This window comes from Dipteris shenzhenensis, chromosome 17, assembly GCF_047967505.1.
Source record: "Dipteris shenzhenensis isolate YYH24624 ecotype China chromosome 17, Dip_SZ_1.0, whole genome shotgun sequence".
Taxonomy (NCBI): Eukaryota; Viridiplantae; Streptophyta; class Polypodiopsida; order Gleicheniales; family Dipteridaceae; genus Dipteris; species Dipteris shenzhenensis.
The window spans coordinates 31,330,704-31,355,219 of NC_141612.1; the positions used below are offsets into that span (position 1 = coordinate 31,330,704).

The window sequence follows — 24,516 nt, forward strand, 5'->3', positions numbered from 1 at the left end:
CTTTGGTTGACCGAAGTCAACACTCTTGATTATAATTAAGGGGCTTTGACCAAGGGTCGAGGCACCTTAATTATAGTCAAGTCTCTCCAACCGAAGTTGGTACATCTTGGTTAACCGTAGTTAACCCTCTTGGCGCATGCCAAGTCTCGTTAACCGAAGTCAACACTCTCTGACCGTAGTCAGCTCTGTGATTCTCTAATTAACCGTAGTTAACCCTCTTGGTAATAAACCAAGTCTCCCCGACCAAAGTCAAGTTTACTTGACCAGAGTCAAGTATCTTTGACCGTAGTCAACTCTTTGACCATAATTAACACAGATGGAAAACTCTTTAATTATGATCTAATAAATGGTCAACTGTACTTTGACTTAGGATATTTACATTGTGGTGACATCCCCTCGGCTTCTATTCAGTTGACCTCAACTGAAAAGCTTCCTTGTAAACATCCAAAAGCTGTGGATGATCAGACAACATGTCTGCATCCATCCACTTGGCATCTAATGCCATATAATTCTTGAATTTTACAAGATACCTGTAAAACTCCTTGCCTTGAGGGCCTTTACGTACAGTATGATACACAATCTGCTCTGCTGAAGGACCTCCTCCAGCTCATCCACTTCTGGTAGATCCTCTGATACTAGCTCTGTATTATTATCAAATAAAGCTCTCCAGAATAGACTGGTCATTCTCGGATCTCGATCACTGACAATGGACTTAGGCATACCATGATGCTTAAAGATCTGTGCCATGAAAAGCTTAGCCATATGATCTGCCTTTATGGTTTTGCAAACCGAAATGAAATGAGCTTGCTTGCTGAATCTATCAATGATAGTCCAAATCCCATCATTCCTTGACTTTGATCTTGGCAAATCAAAAATAAAGTCCATTGTAATACTTTCCCACAGTGCCTGAGGCACAGGAAGAGGCATAAGTAGGCCAGGTGCCTTCCGTCTATCATACTTCACTTTCTGACACGTAAGGCATTCAGTAACAAACTGATGTATATCTTTCCGCATTCCTGGCCAAAAGAAATACCTCTCTAGTGCTAGAGTTGTTGCTGTAATTCCTCTATGTCCAGCATAGGGAGGTGCATGGCATTCCTCCAAAATCTTTTTCCTCATCTCCTGGGTGATGCATAGGCAATCATCTTTCATTAGATACCCATCTTTCAGGGAATAGTGACTGGTGGACTGCCCCTCTTGCATTTGCTGTAAAATCTCGCCAAAGTCTGCATCATTAGCATATTGCTCCCTCATGCCTTCCAAGTCCTGATGATAAGCAATAGTCACATTGTTGACCTGGGGTCTTCGGGACAAGGCATATGCCACTCTGTTCCGAATTCCTGGGGTATGGACAATCTGAAAATGATACATTGACAACATATTTGCCCATTTCATATGCTTTTCGGAAAGTTTTGTCTGAGTTAGAAAATATCTCAGACTTTGGTGATCTGTTTTAACAATAAAATCTGCACCCAAAAGATAGTGCTTCCATGTGTTCACAGCATGAACTACAGCCAACAATTCTTTTTCATAGATTCCCAGATATCTTTCAGCATCACGCAATCTTCAGCTCTCGTATGCTACTACATGTCCATTCTGATGTAATGCAGCCCCGACACACTCTCCACAAGCATCGCAATCAACATCAAAAGGTTGATAAAGATCCGGGACTACAAGAATAGGCTCTGTAGTCAACTTCTCCTTGAGTGTATTGAATGCTTTCGTCTGTGATATTCCCCATGCGAAGGCTGCATTTCTCTTAGTAAGGTCATGTAATGGAGCTGCAATATCAACAAAATACCTGATGAATCTCCTATAGTAGGAGCAAAGTCCCAAAAAACTACGGACTTCATGCACAGTTTTCAACTCGGGCCATTCTTCGATGGCTCAAATCTTGACAGGATCCATCTGTATCCCATTCTTGGATATTATATGCCCCAGATAATGGATCGGGACTACAAGAATAGGCTCTGTAGTCAACTTCTCCTTGAGTGTATTGAATGCTTTCTTCTGTGATATTCCCCATGTGAAAAATACATTTTTCTTAGTAAGGTCATGTAATGGAGCTGCAATATCAGCAAAATGCCTGATGAATCTCCTATAGTAGGAGCAAAGTCCCAAAAAACTACGGACTTCATGCACAGTTTTCAACTCAGGCCATTCTTGGATGGCTCGGCAGGATCCATATGTATCCCATTCTTGGATATTATATGCCCCAGTTAATGGATCTCTTCCAAAAAGAATTCACTTTTCTTGCTATTAGCAAAAAGCTGATGATTTCGAAGTTCTTGAAATACCAATGCAAGATGTTTCATGTGCTCTTCTTCTGTCTTTGAAAAGACTAGGATATCATTAAAGAAGGTACCCATGAAATGCCTGTACTTTCGAAAGATGCGATCCATCATTCTATTGAATGTGGCTGGAGCATTTGTCAATCCAAAAGGCATCACTAAATATTCATACAACCCGAATGTAGTGCAAAAAGCTGTCTTATGCACATCTTGTGGTTGTTTCCTGACTTGATGATAGCCACTCTTCAAGTCTATCCTGCTGAAAACTGTTGCTCCTTTGAGCTGGTCAAGCACATCATCTATGCGTGGTATTCGAAATCTATTTTTGATGGTCATCTTATTCAATGCACGATAATCAATGCACATTCGAAAAGAGCCATCTTTCTTCTGTACTAGAAGTACTAGTGAGCAAAAAGGAGACGAGCTGGGCTGAATCAACCCTTTGGATAGTAAGTCCTGCACCTAAGCCATAATCTCCTCTCTCTGAGTCGCACTGACTCTACAAGGTGGTCTATCTAGTGGCTCACTACCATGCATTAACTCTGTCTGATGATCCTCTGGTCTCTCTGGGGGTAACTCCCTTGGCAAAGCATCGGAAAAGCAATCTTTAAAGTTTGCAAGAAACTGAAATTTATCTTTGTCTGCATCATTCATTTCAGCATGCATATCATGATGGGATATCTCAAGGTGTATGCCCCAGGCACACCTTGATTTCTATGTGTGTGTGCTAGAGGCACAGTTAGGTGCCCATAAGCACTGTTAGGTGGTGGTAGAAGCCACATAGGATGATTGAGTCAATCTAGGAGCACATTGAGGAGATGATTGTGGAGCTCAAAGGTCATCAGTGATGTCAGTGATCATGTAAGAGGTGCCTACTTAAGGACCTCACCTTTCTTCATTCTATAAGCAAGAATTCTCAGTTTGTGTTCACTCCATGCTTTTCTTTCAGTTCACCAACATGGTATCAGAGCCCTTTGATCCTCCTTGAGCCCATTTGTGCCACATCATCTTCTTCTTCTCCATCTTCTTCTTCTTCATCTTCACCATTTCTTCCCTTTCTTCCCAAATCTTGCTAGAGCTTGTTCTCCCTCGTTTCTCCGCCATTCTCCAAGCCCTTCCTGCTGGAGATACCCCTCGAATGGGCGAGCCTTCACCTGCAAGGAATTGAAGAATCAACGTCGTTGCTGGTCACCATTCCACGAAAATCGTCAAATCTCTGTTCTGCGTTTTCTCTGTGTCTGCTCCACCCTTCTCTAATTCCTTTCAGGGGAAGCTTCTCCATACCTTGGGCTATCTTGTGTTGAAATCTGAGCAGCAATGGCTGCATATTCAAGGAGAAAACAAGCAAAAACCAGTCAATTTTGACGACGCTCCAGCCAGCAACATCGCGCAAAATTCTGTCTAACCTCTGCACCAGAAATTCGCCTATATGTGAGCTTTCTTTTGCTTCAGAAAGCCCCTTTTTCTTTGCTTTGGAGAGTGAGATACAAGCCCTCCAAGTTCAGGCCTCTGTTTTGGACAGTTTTGACAAGGTTGTGAGTGTGATGCTACATTAGATGCTACTTTAGCATTTCTAATGTTTTAAAGTGTTAAATAGCATCAGTACAACTGTGGCTACAGCTTTGCTTTAAGCTGCTACACTTGGATTTTCTTGGAAAGCTTTCATTTAGCCACCTCTGTGAAGCATGCTAGTGAAAGCATCATTGATTTATAGTATGAAATTTGGTCACAAGTCTTTGCTACATTAAATGCTTATACTTTGAAGCTTTTCAGTTGTTTTTCTAGCCTTATAAGAGAGAAGACACTGCCCAATTCTTGGGTTAGACCCTATCATGGCTACCATCTTGAATATGGATAAGTTCAATGGTAAGGGCTTTCACACATGGCAGATGAAGGTTAAGTTTGCATTGATGAGGGAAAACCTCTGGGGGCTTGTCAAACCGGCTTCAACTTCTTCTTCAACAGCCTCCAATGCTGGAGAATCCTCAGCTCCGACACGCCCGGCAAGAGATCCTGCTAGAGAGGAGAAAGCATATGGCATCATTGCTCTTGCCTTAAGAGATGACTATATTCATCACATCTCTGATTTGGAGTCTCCTTCTGAAGCTTGGCAGAAGCTTGATATTATTTTTGGTGCTAGCTCTCACATCTCAAAATTGTCACTTAAGATTGCTTTCTTTGAATTAAAGATGGCTAGTGGCACTCCTTTGGCTGCCCATGTCAATCATATGCGGAGTCTCATGACTCAACTTGCTTCTATCAACTCTCCAATCACTACAGATGATGCAATGGCAGTGTTGCTCAAGAGTATGCCTGAAGATTATGATCATGTTGTTACCACTTTGAAAAATCTTCCTAATCCTAATCTTGAAGGTCTTATTTCTGCTCTTCAAGAAGAAGAAAGGCACATGGAACTCCGAAGAGGCAATGACAAAGCCTATGCCATAAAAATCCAGAAGGGCAAGTTTTCACCTTGCAAACATTGTGGGAAGACTAATCACCTCTCAAAAGACTGCTTCAATATCAATCCATGCGGACACTGTGGCAAAAACAATCACCATGAAAAGCTTTGTAGAGCCAAAAAGAAAGCAACTACAAAGTCAGAAACTGCCAATCTACTTTCAGTTGATGTGCCTCCACAAGATGAGGCATCCTATGAAGATTATGCCTTTTGAATCATCTCCATATATGCTCCAGATCTCTCTTTTTTATGTTGAGTCAAGGTACTCCGCCTAGATAGTCCTCCAAAATGAATGAAATAAACTATTGTGTTTTGTAAACACCTCTGGTAACCAGATCTCTCTTTTTTATGTTGAGTCAAGGTACTCCGCCTAGATAGTCCTCCAAAATGAATGAAATAAACTATTGTGTTTTGTAAACACCTCTGGTAACCATATGATGTAGGCCATGTGTATGTGTTTTGCTCCATGGTACCTCCTACAGACATTGTGTGCATGTACATGCAGGGGAGTTAACCATTGGAACGTCTTTTGTATCCCTTTTGTTTACTTCACACCCTTGGGAACCCCTTGCTAGTATGAGAACCTAGCCATAGATTTATCCTTGACCACCATGAGATGGATGAGAAACTATGAGACTAGATGTATCCTTGACATAGCTTGAAGCATTCCCTTGAGGGGGGGTATGATGGGATATCTCAAGGTGTATGCCCCAGGCACACCTTGATTTCTATGTGTGTGTGCTAGAGGCACAGTTAGGTGCCCATAAGCACTGTTAGGTGGTGGTAGAAGCCACATAGGATGATTGAGAGAATCTAGGAGCAGATTGAGGAGATGATTGTGGAGCTCAGAGGTCATCAGTGATGTCAGTGATCATGTAAGGGGTGCCTACTTAAGGACCTCACCTTTCTTCATTCTATAAGCAAGAATTCTCAGTTTGTGTTCACTCCATGCTTTCCTTTCAGTTCACCAACATATCATTCTCTTTTTCTTTTACAAAAACCATGTACGCGGAAATTGCAGACTTTATTGCTTTACCACATGTAACATCAAATACAATGGGGATAGTCTCCCCTTTATTCCTGGCAACTAAACGCTGGTTTTTTCTCCTATGGATAAAACTCAGCACCCTCTCAAGGTATTCTATTGTTACTTCCTTTCGATGGAACCATGGTGTACCAAGTACAACATCATGCTACTTGAGAAAAAAAGAAACCTCCCATCAGCGCTCAACATAGTCGGCCCAACTAATCTCTGTGATGAACCTTCCGTCGAGCCACGGACTTGCACCATGTATGCCCGCATGAAAGCCTCACCAATCATTGCGCAGATGTATGACGGGACCACCCACACAATCCAGAAAAAGGGTGCCCCGTTTGCTCTTACGCCGCTTGAGAACCCCCTGTTTGACGCACGATTCAGTCGAGCTATCCTCCAACGCTCCGTCCACATCACCGGGCCAACAGATCACCATCACGCCTACTCACGCCCATTGCACGAGAAAGCCTTCCCAATCTTACAAGTCCTATGCTATGCTACAATACGAGCATACCCCCGTTGGCTCTCCGTCTTGCCTGTCAGCCCGCTTCACGGACAATTGAAGACAACTCAAGCCTTCCGATTAGTAGACTTTGTCTTGGATCGTCAGCCTCTTGAAAAAGGGTCTGATCCTGAGCTCTGATACCAATGTAACTTGTCGCTTATAAACTACTGCAAAAACACTCTCATAAGCACTCTCTCTCTCCCTCTCTCTACAGACACACTAGGGCCCAAGACAATCGTCGGGCTGGACCCCCCCCCAAGGTATTTTATTACTTGAGAGAAAACTGAATACACAGTTCAGTGTAGAGCTATTCCTACAAAAATCCAAACGTGAATAAATATTACATGAGCTCTCAGACTCCCCTTCTTGGCAACAAGCCACTTGTCAATTTCTACATTACTTTCCTAATTACATGACTAAGGGCAACTCTGGAGTCTTCGAAGCACTTGGTCACACGAACCGCCTCCTAGAGTCTTGTTAGGCTCCCGTAGCGCTTAGGAAAATGACTCTTCCTAGTACCTGCAACAATTAATTAAAGCGTACCACCATGGTACCCATTAATTGTTAGCGTTTTGCATTCAAATAACACACTGTGGACTAATTCTAGTCACGGTGGGCGTCCCCACTGAACACATGCACACACAACAAATATAAATATATATATTTATTCTCTGGTTGACCGAAGTCAACGCTCTTGATCATAATTAAGGGGCTTTGACCAAGGGTCGAGGCGCCTTAATTATAGTCAAGTCTCTCCAATCGAAGTTGGCACATCTTGGTTAACCGTAGTTAATCCTCTTGGCGCATGCCAAGTCTCGTTGACCGAAGTCAACACTCTCTGACCGTAGTCAGCTCTGTGATTCTCTGGTTAACTGTAGTTAACCCTCTTGGTAATAAACCAAGTCTCCTCGACCGAAGTCAGGTTTACTTGACCAGAGTCAAGTATCTTTGACCGTAGTCAATTCTTTGACCATTAAAAGAACTCTTTGACCATAATTAACACAGATGGAAAACTCTTTAATTACGATCAAATAAATGGTCAACTGTACTTTGACTTAGGATATTTACATTGTGGTGACATTGAGGATATCGATTGGGCAATTCCATGTCTCATCACACTAATCTCGTTTTGAGGGGACAAGCTAACAGCATACCTAGACAAGGTCACATATGTATTTTATGTAATCAGCAGAAGATCAAGTCAAAGCAGCACTTCGCTTTTAGATGCCTAGTATACTGTGAGATCCAAGGTTGCTATCATTGTCTCTTCAAGAATGGTTTCGGACTCCTATCTAATTTCTTGTCCTACCCATATCAGAGATGCCTAGTGACTTTCATTCATGAGGCCGTCCGACACAAGGAGCATTTGCCTAGGACACGTACACCACTCAAAGCATGGTCACTGAGGTTTTCCACTCAGACAGCACAAACCAACAAGCCCTAAGGAGACAGCGGATCCGAGCACTAGAGCGAGAGGCACGGCAGACTCCCTAGCGGGTTAAGCACAGATCAAACTTGGCGGATTCCCCCCGTGCTCACCAAATCGGAGGCACGGCTGACAGGAGTGACAGTGACACTTTTTCAACACAAGTCCATAGCTGCGAGACCACAATGGACCACACATACCAAGCGTCACCAACGCTCTATCACAAGCTTCATGCCGCCAAAGCCTCATATACAACCGGGATCCCTCTTGCGCTTGACCCGTCCACCAGTTTCCAAATGATCACAGTGTTGCCACATCACAGCCTTCATCCTCTTCATGGGCTCAAAGATTTCTTTTTACGTATTGATGTTTCTATGACTATGGCTGTGTTGTATCATCTTGGGTGTTGATGCTCGCTTGCAGGCTCCACCCTTTCAGTTCATTGTATCTAGAGGACAGACAGCTCTCACACGCACTCAGGATTGCCATCAGACAAATGCAGGTCTCCCCCATCAGCTGAGGATCGAGGCAGGAAGAGCCACAGGCACACCTAGAGAGCAGCGGATATGCAGGTTACGCACATTGACAGAGTTGGAGACAGAGCACTTCCTATATACTTACCCCGCCTACTATGACATACAAGGACAATAACATTGTCTCCTTCAGAAAGGACACGGGTCCGGCCAATGTTCTCGACTGATCCACTTCCATGACCAAGTCCGTGTTGGCCTCTATTTGATGGTGCTACAAAGACATAGAGAGACCTTACTGTAGCAAATCAGACAACAAGAGGTGACAATGACACGAGACAAATCGAGCGCAACGACACGTCACCGATTTCTATGCCTTTGAGTCAGCCCCAAGACACAGTGGGGAGGAGGAGGAGATAGGGCTATCATTGAGGAGGCGAGGTCTAGACACCAGAAAGTCTACACATGCTTTGTAGACTTTCAGAAGACCTTTGACACTGTCCCACGATCCCGCATGATCAAGAGACTACAGGAGCTACAGATTCCAAAGACATTGATATGGGGTGTGATGAGCTTATATGAGTCAGTCAGAGGTAGAATTCATGCCCCAAGTGGTTTATCAAACTGGGTCGAGAGCACGATCGGGGTGAAGCAGGGCTGCCCACTTTCACCGACCCTCTTCGGACTCTACATCAATGAGATCACATCCTTCATAGACCGCCTATGGGGGAAGGGATCACTACTGGCCGACCTCATGATACAAATACTGCTCTACACTAATGACATACTCCTCATATCATCTTCAGCTAAGAGGCTGCAGAGACATCTGGAGGCCCCAGATGTGTTCTGCAGAGACAGAGACTTAACAGTCAACCTTGGAAAGAACAAGGTTATGGTCTTCAACACGTCGCGCAATGCTCCGCCGACTCAGCTTCACTTACTGTGGTGAGCTAGTGGAGATAGTGCAGTCCTACACATATTTGGGAGCAACCTTCGCAGGACCCCCTTTTCACCTCACGCACAGTGCTCCACTGACTCAGCTTCATTACCGTGATGAGCCAGTGGAGATAGTGCAGTCCTACACCTATTTGGAAGCAACCTTCGCAGGACCCCTTTTCAATGACCCATGCGGAGCAACCTTTGCAAGACCCCTTTTCACAATGACCCATGCAGCCCAAGCACGACTCATGGGGGCGCAATGCATTGACTCGGCTAGAGAGACAGTGATTCCCAGCACACTTCCAAGACCCACCAACGAAGGGCTGGCTTTTCAATACACTAGTGCGACCAACAGCCATGTATGCAGCGCTCTTCTAGGGGAGTGATCTTCCGATGACAGAGTGGGGGCAATTTGAGTGGCTACAAGGCACTATGGGGTCCTAGATGATTCTAAGGAAGCCGTGAATTCCACATGAGATAGTACAGGCAGAGTTCGCCATGACACCTCTACAAGTTGTTGCCATCTTTCAAACAATGACATTTATCCATAGGGTCTGGGACTTATCTCGATGGAGACTACCGAGGCTCAACAAGGGCCCTGGCGTGCCTTTTACCAAAGCCCATTGAGGCTTGTATGAGTTTTTCCCTTTTGGTGTACTTTGTTATTTGTCCCATAGGCCCACAAGGCCTCCCGCGGATTCTCCACGATCAAAGGAAAAATTGCAAAAGTTTCCTGCTCATGTTCCTGCTCCAAACCTGAGGGTTTTTGCTGCTACATGGAGCCCTGGATAAAGCACCAGTTGATACTAGTTTTTGTGCCACTTATTGCTACTGGAGTCTGCGCCAATTACTGCTGCTAATGCACACTGTTGCTACGCTATTCCTGTCTTCTTGGACCTGCAACAAGAAAGCACCACAATCTCTATACAATGGACAGCTCACCAGACCAGAAAACAAGAGGGGAAAAGGATCGGAAATATAGTGTCATTTGGACACAAATGCCAAAGCATGCATATCAACAGTCAAGAAGGTATGTAAAATGCAAGATGTTGAGATTGAATGCGTACAAAAGAAGCTATGAAGAAACTAGAAAAGATGAGCTCTCAAACCTACGTGCCCAAGTGCAAGACGATATGAAGAAATGGCAAGGGGAGATGCAAAAAAAATAAACAATTGAAGGCCTTCCGGGAGTCTACAAAGCAAGCATAGACTTTCTGGTGTCTCCTCAATGATAGCCCTTAGGGTGAAGATGTGGTCTAGGGTGGAGTGCTGTCTCCGAATACATGTCTGTCCTAAAGCCCTCTGTCCATGGGCCTCTCTCTGTGTGACCGTTGATCTCTCTCTCTAGTACCGAACCATAAATCTTGGCCAAAGTGTGGCCAATCATAAGAGTACGGTAGTTCCAAATGTCCATGGGATCACCTACTTTGTGTATCGGTACAATGGTGGTAGTGCTCCAAGCACCCGCATGATCAGGAAGCTACAGGAGATGCAGATTCAAGATATCTTGATTTGGGGCGTATGGCATTTTTAAAGACAGCCAAGATCATAAAAGATCCACATAAGCAATATATATATATATATATATATATATCCAGGAACATTCCCAAGCTCATCCTCTAAAAACACAACATAGTGCAGTTTCAAATCTCACAATAGTCACTCATAAATTGAAAACCATAAACTCCATCACGCACAGCAGGGACTAGCTACTATGACATACTCACTGACGTCATCAACGCCCAACAATGGGTGTAGAACATAGTATAAAAATATGCTCTCACACATACAGAGCCGGTATATGCATAGCCCAAACAGACAGCATTGGTGTGTTGGTAAATGTGTTTTCAGATACTTGCAGGGTACTCTGTCGTTTGGTATGTCCTATGCGAGGGAGGCTGACTCTGCCTTGCATGCTTTCAATGATTCAGATTGGGATGGGGATTATGATCTCAGACTTTCCACAAGTGTAAATTGTTTGTTTATTGGCAATTTATGCATTTCTTGGTTGAGCAAGAAAAAATCCACTGTGGCAACATCATCTTATGAAGCTAAGTACACGGCAACCTTCACAACTATACTTGGATGTGTGTGGTTGATGGCAGATATTCCTAATGGTTTGCAATCAATCTACTCCCATACTCAATGACCTTCAGAGTGCCATTACAGTGGCACGGAATCTTGTGTTTCATGCACACACAAAATGTTATGCCAGTTTGAACTTTATCCTACTGTCCTGCACATCAAAATGTTGCACATAATTTCAACAATTGAGAAAAGTTTGAAGCTTTCCACAAAGCTCTGGGCTTACTTTCATTTGGTGATTGTGATCAATTCTTGTACACCAGGACATTGTCATTGCAGGGGGTGTTTATGGCAGTGGCCAATGTATCAATTAGTTAGGAGGGTTAGAGCACCTTTTCCTTCTAAGGTTTTTCTCCCTAACCACAGTTAGTGGTTCAGTTTCGGTTTGTCTGAATTTTAACCCTAGTGTGGGTCAACCTAGGGCTTTATTTCCTGGAAAAAAAACTAGGGCTTTAGGGTTTTCTCATGTTGACAGCCCTTGCAGTCTATTTTTTGTGACTTCTCTTCAACAGAGCTCCACGTTTTTGCTCCGTCCAGCATCTGCATCTCTCACACAAAATTATATGCTACAACCCACATTATAGACAAGTTCTTAGAGCTGCAAAAGAGCACAACCAATTTTTATGATACAGGTTTGACCATATCTTCAAGAAGTAAACCTCTACTGTCAAAACCACACACCAATGAAATGCAAGCAAATATGCCGAGTGTTGAGCTTCCCCCTTCCCCCACCAGAAGTCCCAGCAAGTCAGCCAATGGATCTCATAAATTGAAAGACCACATACAATTAAACCTGAGCACAGACCTTAATCAAGCAAAATTATTAACACCACCAGCCATTTGTCAGAAGAGGTATAAGTAGAAATGTCCAATGTGGTTTCAGGCCAAAACTTATGCAAATACTGGCACAAAATTTTATCGCAGCACTTTTTCCTCAATACATACCACACATTCTTCTAAAATAGACACAGGTTGATGGTAGAAGCAACAAAATTCCTGCAGCTCACTACTCCTCTTTGGACGAAGCACAAGACCACCTAGCTTGGAATGTCAGAACCGTAAAAATAGATATTTATATTCACTATTAATATGAAGAAAGGCAGCACAAACTATACAGAGACAACCCCAGTTTTTCTTACCTCATATGCAGTTCTATGGCTCCATAGAACGCATACGCTTGCCTTACTGCAAAACAGAGGCTAATTTTCCAAGTCCTAAGATGATACGCCATTCCAGTATCCCAATCGTTCATGCAATTGCAGATATAAACTACAAAGGACATGATATGAAAGCACACATTGTCCTTCCAATTATGCCTTCAGATACTTATCAACATAGCCCTGTAAGCAAGTACGAAAACATCAAAATGATTGAGGAATTCAAACACAATGGCACCTTTCATCTAAGATAAGGCTAAATGCACTCTTGATGTTACAAAGAAGTTGAATTATCAAGTCATCACAGAAATATAAAGCATCAAGCAGCTGGAACCTTTTTTAAAGGCTAAAATTTAAGCCAATGCTCTTCTATGTGCTTGGCCACATATATATTTCAACATTTTAATTTTCACAGCTTGGTTGTGACGTCATGTAGCGTCAAATACAAAGCATGTCTATGCAAGGTCCTCCCATTCCCTCAAATCAAAATGTTATTACTTCAAGTGAATCAATTGCATAGACGACCTGTTCTGGCCTCAATTGAGCATGATTCCTAACATTCTTTAACATCCACGGTGTCTAATGCAGCCTGTTTCCATGGATGCCTTCTCCTTCAAACATATATTCTGATTTATAATGCATCAACCACCCCACTGTATGCAAAAGTCATGACCTACACTCCTAATCTGGCCATTGGCTGCAATTTTCTTGAATTGCAAGAAACTTTCCCCTCTCTCAGGCATCAATCCCATCCAATATTCTCTCAGCATATGCCGTGAATTTCTACTGATGCCACAAGAATGCATTCCAATATTTGGGTGAATGAACAATCCAATGCGAGGCCAGCACAAAAAAAACAGATTTAGGACTGGTAGTGAAACCAGCCTTCAATAAATCAAAGGGCAGCAGAACTAACAAAATAACCAGCCAACACTGTTACAATAACAATTCAGCAAATATACAACTAGCAGACTCGGAGCTAGAGTGCCGCTGCTCAAAAACAAAGACACAGATTGGCCCCAAACCTTGGCACCCCTTTCGGTATTTCTTTAATTAAGTGAGAGGCCCTGAATTCCAGGCTACATAAAGGACAAAATCTTTCTTACATCCGGGGCCAATTGTCAATATCCTAAGTCAGAGTGCAGTTGACCATTTATTTGATCATAATTAAAGAGTTTTCCATCTAGGTTAATTATGGTCAAAAGAGTTCTTTTAATGGTCAAAGAATTGACTACGGTCAAAGATACTTGACTCTGGTCAAGTAAGCCTGATTTCGGTCGGGGAGACTTGGTTTATTACCAAGAGGGTTAACTACAGTTAACGAGAGAACCATAGAGCTGACTACGGTCAGAGAGTGTTGACTTCGATCACCGAGACTTGGCTCACGCCAAGAGGGTTAACCTCGTTAACCAAGGTGCGCCGACTTCGGTTGGAGAGACTTGGCCATAATTAAGGCGCTCGGACTGATGGTCAAGCCCCTTAATTACGACCAAGAGGGTTGACTTTGGTTGACCAAGAATTGTGTTCTATGTTTTGTTCACATGTTTGTTCAGTGGGGACGCCCACCCTGACTAGGATTAGTTCACAGTTTATTATTTGCATGCAAAGCGCTAACAATTAATTAATTGTTGCAGGTACTAAGAAGGGTTGATTTCCCAAGCGCTAAGGAGCTTAGCAAGCGACCAGAAGATGTTCGTGTGACCAAGGAACATCGAAGACCCTAGAGATTGCCCTTTGTGGCATGTACTAAATTTTGGTTAGTTATTTTGACACTTGGCATGTTGCCAAAGTAATGAGCTTGAAGCTCTTGTAAAATGGATTCACGTTTGAAAATTTGTGAAACAGCTTCCACACTGAACTATTGTACTGAGATTCTCTCTTCATGAATAAAGCCTTCGGGGGGGTCCAGCCCAACGATTGTCTTGGGCCCTAGTATGTTTGTAGAGAGAGAGAGAGAGAGAGCAAAGGAAAAAGTGTTTGCAGTAGATTGTAGATTTATCATGGAGATTGCACCAATCCACATCCCATTGGGCATCCACATACCTTGCGTAGCCTTTATTGTTCACTGCTCTCCCCACTCCTGGCAGTAGGTCTTCATAATACAGGAAGCTTGCACACAGCCCGGAACTGTCACTAGTAACCACACTCGGCCACATAGTTCCCAATAGTTGTTGCTAGTGCCCAATTAGCCACCTATCTGCTCAAAGCAGAGAAAGAAAGCATACAGAGCTGGCAAACCAGTGTTCCATTGGTTTTTGTGGGTTAGAGCATTAATGAGGGGCCACGTGGCAGCCCCTCATGCACACCTACCCCCTTCCTCTCCTTTCAAGGCTACATGATGTTTTCTCTTGGCTGGCTTCCTTCACGCATTTCGAGATCACCTTTCCCCCCCACGTTACTTGCTGTTGCACGATTTTTTAAGGCTGCTCCCTTGCACGCATCCCAAGGTGCTTTGATCATTGGCTGTACGGACCCCTATGCACGCTGTACGGACGTTATTTCGCTGCTGTACAGACGCTAATTTGCTGCTGTGAGGGATTCCACTGCTGGCTGTACGGACGCCATTAATGCTGCTGCTGTACGGGCGTCTATTCACTGTTGTACTGCCCTTTTCCCCTGCTGTACGGCCTGCTCACCTTCTCTCTCCTGCCCGTGATCCTCTTGCGCTCTTCTATCTCTGATTCCAGCCCGTTATCCCTCTCTTCCTTTCCCTCTCCTAGCTGCCAGTTCTTCCTACTAGTCTCCATACTAGATCTGTTGCTTTTGGAGGTGTTTTGGAGCTGGATTGAGTTCTCTTGTCGCTATCCCTTTCATGTTGATTGCATTTGGTGATTTTGGAAGCTTGTTGTTGCTTCATTTGTTGTTGGAAGCTCCTCTTGGCCATTCAGGCAGTGATTGGGCACCCGGTCACAGAGGGTGTAACCAAAGGGGCACTTCCTGTATTGTGGTCACTTGTTCAGTCTGAGATCTGTGTTGAAGCTTGGTCACCCTAAGAGGCTGGTCAGTGGATTGTGGGATTGCCAGTCTTGGTTGAGCAAGTTGGATGCTTTGTGGAATGCTTGGACACCTTTACAGTTGGTCATGAACAATGGTGAATGCCTTAGCCTTGCCTTGGCACTTGGGTACAAGTGTGTGCACTAGGATAGAATGCAGGTTGTAGCCAAAGTTTGTCTTGGACAGTGGAAATAGCCCGTGGGGCAGAGCTCAAGGGTGAGCCCTTGTTGTATGTACCAATTTCATTCCTAAAGAAATAAATAAATACCAGAGGGGCGCCAAGTGTTTGGGGCCAGTGTGGTGTCTTGTACTTGGTTTCATTGAGCAGGGGCACTCTAGCCTCCATCTAGTTATTTCTCAAATTGTTTCTAAGTGGTATTATTTAAAGTTAAGTGGTTGGAAATGATGCAATGTGGCTGTGAATAATGAATATGCAATGCAAGTTGTGGTCTACTGCACTTTAGGAAAATGAAGGCCGGTTACAGTGGTCAAGTCTTCAAGGTCATTCACTGTCTCACGGGTAGCTGTCCGGGAGCGGTGTGTTTGTAGGGCACGGGAACGAGGCCCACCTAAGCTCATCAAGAGCACGCAGGCCAAGTGTTTTGACAGTGCCACGGAGGTAGGAGAATAACTATCGGTTCACATCTAGGTAGCACTCTACTACTAGAGTGCCAAACACCTACCATACATTTTGTATTGTGTCCACTGGACAAAAATATGATTTTGTCAGTTCTACATCTCTCATGTGCATCTGCTCATTTACTCACTGCACGTATGTTTAGTACACATCAGTAAAGAAGTTTGGATTCCACATATTGCAAACACTTCTATGTGAATTCTTGGGCACTCTATCAGTCTTCAGCTGCGTATACCCTCTGTCTTCAGCTGCGTATGATAGGACTAAAACATAACTTAAATACAGACTGAGAGCTAAGGCTCAAAAATCAAAGCCCGGCACCGTGGTCACTGGTGGCTCTCCACCGAGCTGCGAGGTTGTCTCGGATCCGCGTCCATCGAGCTGTCTCGCGCTGTGGTGAAGGGCATGGCTCCTTGATCTCTGGATCCGATAGACTATGTCGAGAGTGCCACCTCGTCTCTCGTGGTCTCCTTTGAGGAGGGCTGAGATAGGCCAGACCTCGATCGTATGTGCTCTGGTCCCTCTCCATGTCAGGTGTGGTCTCTGTGCCCCTCGTTTGGGATTGTCGTGTCGGCTCTCTCTACTGATCCATGCTGCCCTCATATCAGCTAGCTCCTCCTCCTCTACCCCAGTGTGTCCTAGAGCTCACTCGAATGCATAGTAATCTGTGACATGTCTCTGCGCTCGGTCTGCCTCAGTGGCCTGTGGTGCTGTGCTCTCAAATCTGTCGCAATAGTGTCTCTGTGTCGTAGCATCTCAAGCAGATAGAGCCCAATGCGAATCTGTTCATGGAGGTGGATTAGACGTGAAAGTGGACGAAAGACATGCCCCTCCTGAAAGAAGCACTAGTATCGTCCCCGGATCTCATAGTAGGTTGGGAAAATACATAGAAAATGCTCATCTGTCTCGACCTCATCCAACGTGCATAATATGCAAATCCGCTGCTCTCTAGGTATATCTGCATCTCTCTATGTCTCAATCCTCAACTGATGGGACGAGATCCGCATCTGTCCAATGGCAATCCTCAAGGCATTGGACACTTCTCTGTCCTCGAGGTACTGGGGTCTGATGATGAGTCCATCCTCTGATACTCTCAAGACGTGGTCGCGATAGAATTGGATCTTAGTACCCCCCAAGTACAAGATGGGCGACTCTTCACAAGCCCTTGTCGGGCACAGGGTTCCTCTCTCGCATAGGGAGGCGGGGTCTATGGGACTCAGATATCCGAGACCCTATCCTGCATCATTTGGAACTGTAATGGTACCTTATGGTCGGAACTAGGGAACTTCTCGGAATCCTATATAGGTCGTGACGTAGTCTTCTATGCGGAGACACATCAGAGTCCAGAGCGTCCTCTACACGTGGTTAGTGGCTACACTTGGGAGACGGCTTACAAAGATGAGACGAGGGATACTAGAGGAGTATGAGGGTTTGGTGGAGTAGCAATTCTCTACAAGTTCTCTCTTGGGGGCCATTTCAGTAGAGAAGACAGACTCACACTCTAGGTTTGTTTAGATCCAGATTTGACACACAGACAGCCTAGATTTGTTCATAGCAGTATGCTATTTTCTCCCCGAGATCTCACGTTTTGCCAGAAATGCCCGAGAGGAGACTGAGACGCAAATCTTTATCAAGTTATCGTTGACTTCTCGGGTCATGGGGAAGTCCTCTTGGTTGGGGACTTCAATGCGAGGCCATGAGCACATCAGGTATCACTCCTTGACTTCAAAGATGACTCTATGATGTTATCAGATATTGACCTAGAGGATGCAGGTTTGCTACAAGTCTGAGCGGACAGGCGAGCTCCTATCACATTTTATGGTCATGCATTGCTTGATTGCAACAAGATGCATGATCTGAGTATTTATAATGGTCTTGACAGATGGCCATCCTCGAGTGATTTTACTTGCTTCCCTCATAGTCTTGACTACATCATGGGATCCCCTACCTTTGCCTCCCACATCACGGACTTTTTTGTCGCACCACTACCTCCTAGGACTGACCATACCTATGTCTTCTTCCGTATGTCCACACCCCACCTCGCTATATTCTTCACTCCCCTGATCACCCACAACACTTATCAAGACATACATTTCGTCGATCGTAGTCTTTCACCTAGGTACTCAGCACGCCTTTATACTCTCCTCACATATATTGACTTCATTCCCCTTCTGGAGGATCACATTGCCTTGATCACCGTTCACAACTTGAGGCTGCACTTCATGCCTTCCCTCACACTAACGATGATGAGTGTAAGGCTTGCGCCACCAACTCAAATTCGAGACTAAACATAATCTTCCGACCGAACTTGACACAATACGCAAGTACTGTCAATTGGTTTGCAGGGAGCAACATGAGTTTATCCGCTAAAACAAGGACGACTTACTGAACATTTTGTTTAGAAATAACTCCAAAGACTTTTGGCAAAGATTTCTAGAGAGACGATCCCCTTCCTCTCATCGCCACCATAGTTTGGTATGACTGTGCACCCACAGTATTTGACATCCCGGATCAGTCCGTCACCTATTCACAAGGCAGGGGATCCCATGAACCTGGGGAACTACAAGACCGTTATGATTGGGCATGTCATGTCCAAGATTTATGCATCAGTGCTTGATTCAGAGGTCAGTCGATTCGCAGAGATGCGTGGGCTTAGAGCATGTGCATAGACTCCACATTGAGAGTGGCCGCGGGCAGAGGGTCTACCCAAGGGGGAGGCGCAATATTACTCTGCAGCTTATAGGAGGTGGAGTCGAAGGAACGTTTCATCTTTCGATGCTCTGTTTACTATGAGATCAGAGGACGATTTTATCGTCAATTGAGAGATAGCTCTGGGCTGTTATCCCCATTTCTCTCTTTTCCAAATCAAAGATGTCTGGCTGCATTCATTCATGAGGCAATTAGGCATCGTGAGGGCCTACTCCGATCTCAGAGACAGGAGGAGCGTATCCAGGTGGACTCTTCTCAGATTGAGTTCTTCCAACCGGATCGCATGGACCTCCCTGGGAGCGAGATCGACAAATGTGATTGTCGCCCTCGTTAGGCATAGAGTCATGACCAGGAGACAGCATAGGATTGCATCCACAAGGGACCGGCAACAATCCCTCTTTGATTTCATGATGTCGCTCCCTCGCACTTGATGAGGGGAAGGGACCACATTGATCTTGGAGCACATTTCAATTTGTATTATGGCAGCAGTTGAGGATGGTGATGATGTAGATGACTACTGTTTTGATATTACTATGTAGGACACAATTTTTTTATGCTTTTGTATGGGTGTGGATGCTTGGTTAGTAGCTCCACCCCTCTAGCTGGATTTGTATCAGGTTTTTTCATAGTCTCATAGACCCATCAGTCTTCCGAAGACTTTAATAAACTTTCTTTCTCTCTCTCTCTCTCTCTCTCTCTCTCAAAAGATGCACCACACGTGATAAAGTATGGACGACATCTATTAGAGATGGTGCAGTCCATGATTTGATTATATATAATGGTCTCCAAAGATGTCCATCATCTGGTGGGCTCACTTGCTTTCCACATGGTGGGGAGAATAGTACAGTGGACTACCTACTAGGCCCCCTATCCTTTGCCTCATACACGACTTTACTGTGGCTTCTCACCCACTGGGCGCTGACCATTCATATCTTGCCTTTCGGTTTTCTTCTACTATCCCAGTCACAAGGAGGGCCCCTCCCATGCCCCCTCGGGTTCAGATCCACTCTGACTACTCCCTTGATCCAGTTTATGTGAGAGCCACCTCACACATCCTTGTCTTAAGGGTACATGACGTTACCACTAGATATTTCCCCACGACTCGATCCGCACATGTCTCAACTGGAAAAATGCCTCAAAACTCTTGGTTCGATGATGAGTGCAGAGAGATGAGAGCCCACCTCACACGTGAGTAAGCTTTAGGTCATCTCACGTTAGCTGAGGCATGGTGGATCTCACGACGACTAACAAACTGTAAAGTGAAACCGGCCTTTAATCACTCAAAGGGCAGTGGAACTAAACCTTTAATCACTTCAGCACTTATTTACAGCTCACAAAGCATATATCACAACCATTATAACCATTGCATGATCACCATTTGGCATTTACCCATTTGTTCACAAACAAAACCACTGAAAAAGGGATGGAGGCTAGAATGCCCCTGCTGAACAAACATAGACAAGTGCACCCGATTGGCCCCAAACACCGTGGCGTCCCTTTCGGTATCTCTTTATATTTCACAGTGAAATGATTACAAGTGCCTGCAACTAAGCACGCAGCCCCAATTCACTGAGCCTTTGCAAGGCTTTCAAGCATAGAGCACCATCACATAAGTGCACTTAACCCATAGGCTCAATCCAAAGGCATTCTCTTTTTCGAGTGCAATTCCATTGGCTGTCCACATGCAATCACACTACACCCCAGCTGCACTCTCTTTGAGTGGTTTCCAGATGGCATTCACAAAGCTTTTCAAAGCTCCAAAATAAAATCAGCAAAGTACCCAACCAAAGAATGACTCATGTAGCACACGAGGCCAACCAATAGCTTATGGCAAAAAGAAATTACAGCAGCAAAATCACAACTCACCAAGCCCTGAAAACTCGAACCAAGTCCTCAATCGCCAAGAGGACATAGTAGCCAATGTCCAATTGCATTCTCAGCCAAAGAGGAGTGCAAAGGCATGAAGAAAGAGCATTTACAAGGGCCAACCAGCAAGAATTCCACTGAAAAATGCGAAAAGAAGCACTTCTGTCGCGAAGAAGTGCGAGTTCTTGAGCTCAAAAGAAGCGTGCTTCAGAGAGGAATGCATTGAGAAGGTTTTGGAGAAGTCTCATCGTCGGAAATTCCTCCAAAACTGAGAAAAACCAGTCAACCAGCGCATGGGACCACTCGAAATTCAACAAAAAGCTGTAGCTTTGCAAGAGGAGAGGCCAAGGAGGCTGTAGAAGCAAAAAGGTCCATAAAAAAGCCACTTTTGCAAATTCGACCATCAAAAGAAGTGCTCAGCTTTGCCCATTCTACCAAACGCACGGAGGGAAAAGCATATCACTGCGAAGGGGAGGCAAAGGGGAAACCATCGGGCCAAACGGAACTCAAGGAATCCAAATAGGTGAGGAGTTATGAAGAAAAACGGAATTCAGCTGAAGGAGGATGAAAAACCAGTCCAAAATCTCAACAAAGGGAGAAGATGAGAGAGAAAACCACACATGTGAAGTTTAGAAGGCCTAGGAAGGTCCAGGAATGGCAAAGGAGCATGTAGAAGGCACTAGAGCCACCGGGAACTCTAGGAGGGGCCACTGAAGGTACATGGCCCTCTAGGGGGGCCATTAAAAATGCCACGTCATCATTTTCCAACAACCACTCTTTTAATTCCTTGGAATGCCTTTGGGCCTAGGGATTAATTACACTTATGTGCTAGGCACCATGCCGCGTTTAATTACACATTATTAAGCCCACGCTTGGACTTTTAAAACCAAAGTTGTCACAGTCTTGTAGTACATTAAAGTACTTAGAATTTCACGCCCCCGGGACATACCCCTCTCTTGAAACAGCAAACCACAGTTTGCTGCCCCAAAACACAGGAGCAAGCATGAAATATACCATGAAAGAGTATACAAGAAAGCCGCAGCTATAGTATACAGAGATAGTGAAAATATTGCTAGGAGAGGCATGCATCCATCCATATACACTGCTCAAAATCTATGTGATCCTAGGCGATCATAGTCAAGATGCATCAATATCATGAAGTCTCACAGCAGAAATACTGTCAGCTCAGTATCTCGGATGAAACATACAGTGTCATCAAGCGACCTTATGAAATCACGGTGAGCCTGTCTGTACTGAGGGAGTGGAGGTGCTACCCCCCTCTCAAATACCAAGTAATGCTCCGGACGCTCGCTCTGCTGAACTACCTGTAGGAGCCTAGACCGCAGTCGGCTCTAACTGGAAAGCATCAAAGTAAAGCTGTAATATCTCAGGTGAATCTGCCAGTTCACCTTCCTCTATTCATTTCGCATCGAGTGATGGGTAATTTTGAAATTTTACCAAGTAGCGACGGATAACTTTACGCTTGAGCTTTCTATCTCTGTGTACCAAAATCTGCTCTAGGACCAGAAGTTCATCTTGTTCTTCCACTTCAGGTTGTACCTCATCAGATAAACCCTCGGGAACATCTCCATGATATTGCTTTAACAAGCTCACATGAAAGGCATTATGTATCTTCCAATGCGGAGGCAACTTCAGCCTGTAAGTTACCTCGTTTATCTTTTCAGAAACCTGGAAAGGACCATAATAACGCATGTTCAACTTTGTGTACAACCTTTCCTTGCCTTTCTTATTTTTCAGTCTTGCCTTCTGAAAACGCAGCAAAACCCAATCACCTTCTGTGAATACCAATTCCCTGCGGTGCTTATCTGCTACTCTTTTCTGCTTCTCCTAACTTCTTTGCAAGGCATATTTGATCTTCTTGTAAGCCCCTTCAAGGCTTTCCACAAAACGATCAGCTTCGAAGATTCTCTTTTGTATGCAAAATGGGAGGTATCTTCCTGGCACCTTCCACTATTTCAAAAGGTGCTTTACCTGTGGATGTGTGCACCGTATTATTGTAAGCATATTCCAGCAAAGGCAAATAATGCTCCCATTTGCTTTTGTAGTCTGAGACATAGCATTTAAACATATCCAGGATGGTAGAGTTTTCCTACTCCGATTGTCCATCAGACTAAGGGTGGAAAGATGACGAAAAATTCAGCGTAGTGCCCATATTTTCAAACTCCCTCTCCAAAAGAGGCTGGTCATCCTCAGATCTCTATCACTGATTATGGATTCAGGCATCCCATGATACTTGAAGACATGCTGCAGAAACAATTTGGCCATTTGATCTACTGTAATTTTCTTTCTTACTGGCACAAAGTGGGCTTGTTTGCTAAACCTACAAATTATTGTCCACAATCCATCATGTCCAGTAGGAGTACATGGAAGATCAAACACAAAATCCATAGCTATGCTTTGCCATGGTCTATCCGGAATTGGCAAAGGGTGTAACAACCCAGGTGCCTTCTACCTGCCAAACTTTGCTTTCTGGCAAACCATGCATGTTCTTACATATTCTTCCACATCTTTCCTCAAAGATGGCTAATAAAAGTATTGCTCCACTGTTGTAATTGTTGCTGTAATTCACCTATGTCCTGCATATGGAGGAGCATGACTTTCCATTATGACTTTATGTCGTATGTAATCAGTGACACAGAGTTGTCCATGCATCAAAATGAAACCCTCTTTCAACATATAGTGATCATGCCTTTGACCATCTGAAAGCTGATCATAAATAGTTGAAAAATCAGCATCATTAACATACTGATCTTTCATCACATCTAACACATTGTTGTAAGCAATGCTCACTGCTGAAGCACTAGGTTTCTTGGAGACTGCTTCAGGCTGTGGTTTCCTGGAAAGTGCATCAGCCATGACATTTTTGTTACCCGGCACATGTACAATTTGAAAATGAAACATTGAGAGGAAGTTAGCCCATTTCAAGTGCTTTTCAGATAATTTTCTCTGCGTGAGAAAATATCTAAGTGACTGATGATCTGTCTGCACATAAAAATCAACTTCAAGAAGATAATGTTTCCATGTGGTCAAAGCATGTATCACTGCCAACATTTCCTTCTCGTATGTCTACAAGTACAATTCAGCATCTTTGAGAACTCTACTCTCATATACAACCACTCTGCCATCCTGCATCAAAGTGCCTCCTATGCTGTTCCCACATGCATCACAAGTTACAGCAAAGGGTTTTGCAAGATCTGGCAAGATAATAACGGGTTCATAACACAACTTTTGCTTCAGCTCTTCAAAAGCTGCATTTTCCTTTGGTCCCCACCGAAACGGTACAGCTTTCTTCTGTAAAGCATGCAAGGGAGAAGCAATTTCTGCAAAGTACTTTATAAACCTCCGATAGTATGAACACAACCCAAGAAAGCTTCTGACTTCATGCAGATTTTTCAGAATTGGCCAACTCCTTATGGCCTCAACTTTTGCAGGATCCATCTTGACTCCATCCTTTAACACTATATGACCGAGAAAATGAATCTCATGCATAAAGAACTCACTTTTCTTGGTGTTTATTAACAGCTTGTGTCTTTTCAACTCTTGAAACACAATAGTGAGGTGTTTCCTGTGCTCCTGCTCATTTTTAGAGAACACAATGATGTCATCGAAGAAAGTGCCCACAAACTTTCTGTGTGCTCTAAAAATTATGTCCATCATTCTATTGAAAGTGGCAGGTGCATAAGTCAAACCAAAAGGCATCACAAGGAACTCATATAAGCCAAATGAAGTGCGGAAGGTAGTCTTGTAGACATCTTCAGGCCGTATCCTTATCTGATGGTATCCACTTTAAGGTCAATACGACTGAACATTGAGGAACCTTCCAACCGATCCAATATATCATCAATGCGTGGAATTGGAAAATGGTTCTTAATTGTGACTTTATTCAAAGCCCTATAATCAATACACATTCTCCAACTGC

At 44.1% G+C, this 24,516-nt stretch overlaps 1 protein-coding gene across 2 annotated transcripts in view; it reads right to left on the reverse strand.

Moving 5' to 3' along the window:
• Positions 1 to 11,412: 11,412 nt before the first annotated feature.
• The window catches only part of LOC147891986 (uncharacterized), a 49,650-nt gene continuing 36,546 nt past the window's right edge, over positions 11,413 to 24,516 (reverse strand). The window contains exons 4-5 of one of the 2 annotated variants that reach the window (XR_015542412.1): positions 12,338 to 12,553; positions 11,413 to 12,254 (exon numbers count right to left, since the gene is read on the reverse strand). Coding sequence is in view for 1 of the 2 variants with exons in the window: in XM_087387926.1 (XP_087244052.1) it covers positions 12,524 to 12,553 (30 nt within the window). In the remaining variant the exon portion in view is untranslated. Of the gene's footprint in view, positions 12,554 to 24,516 lie in introns of both variants that reach the window. The other variant, XM_087387926.1, reaches the window with a different exon arrangement.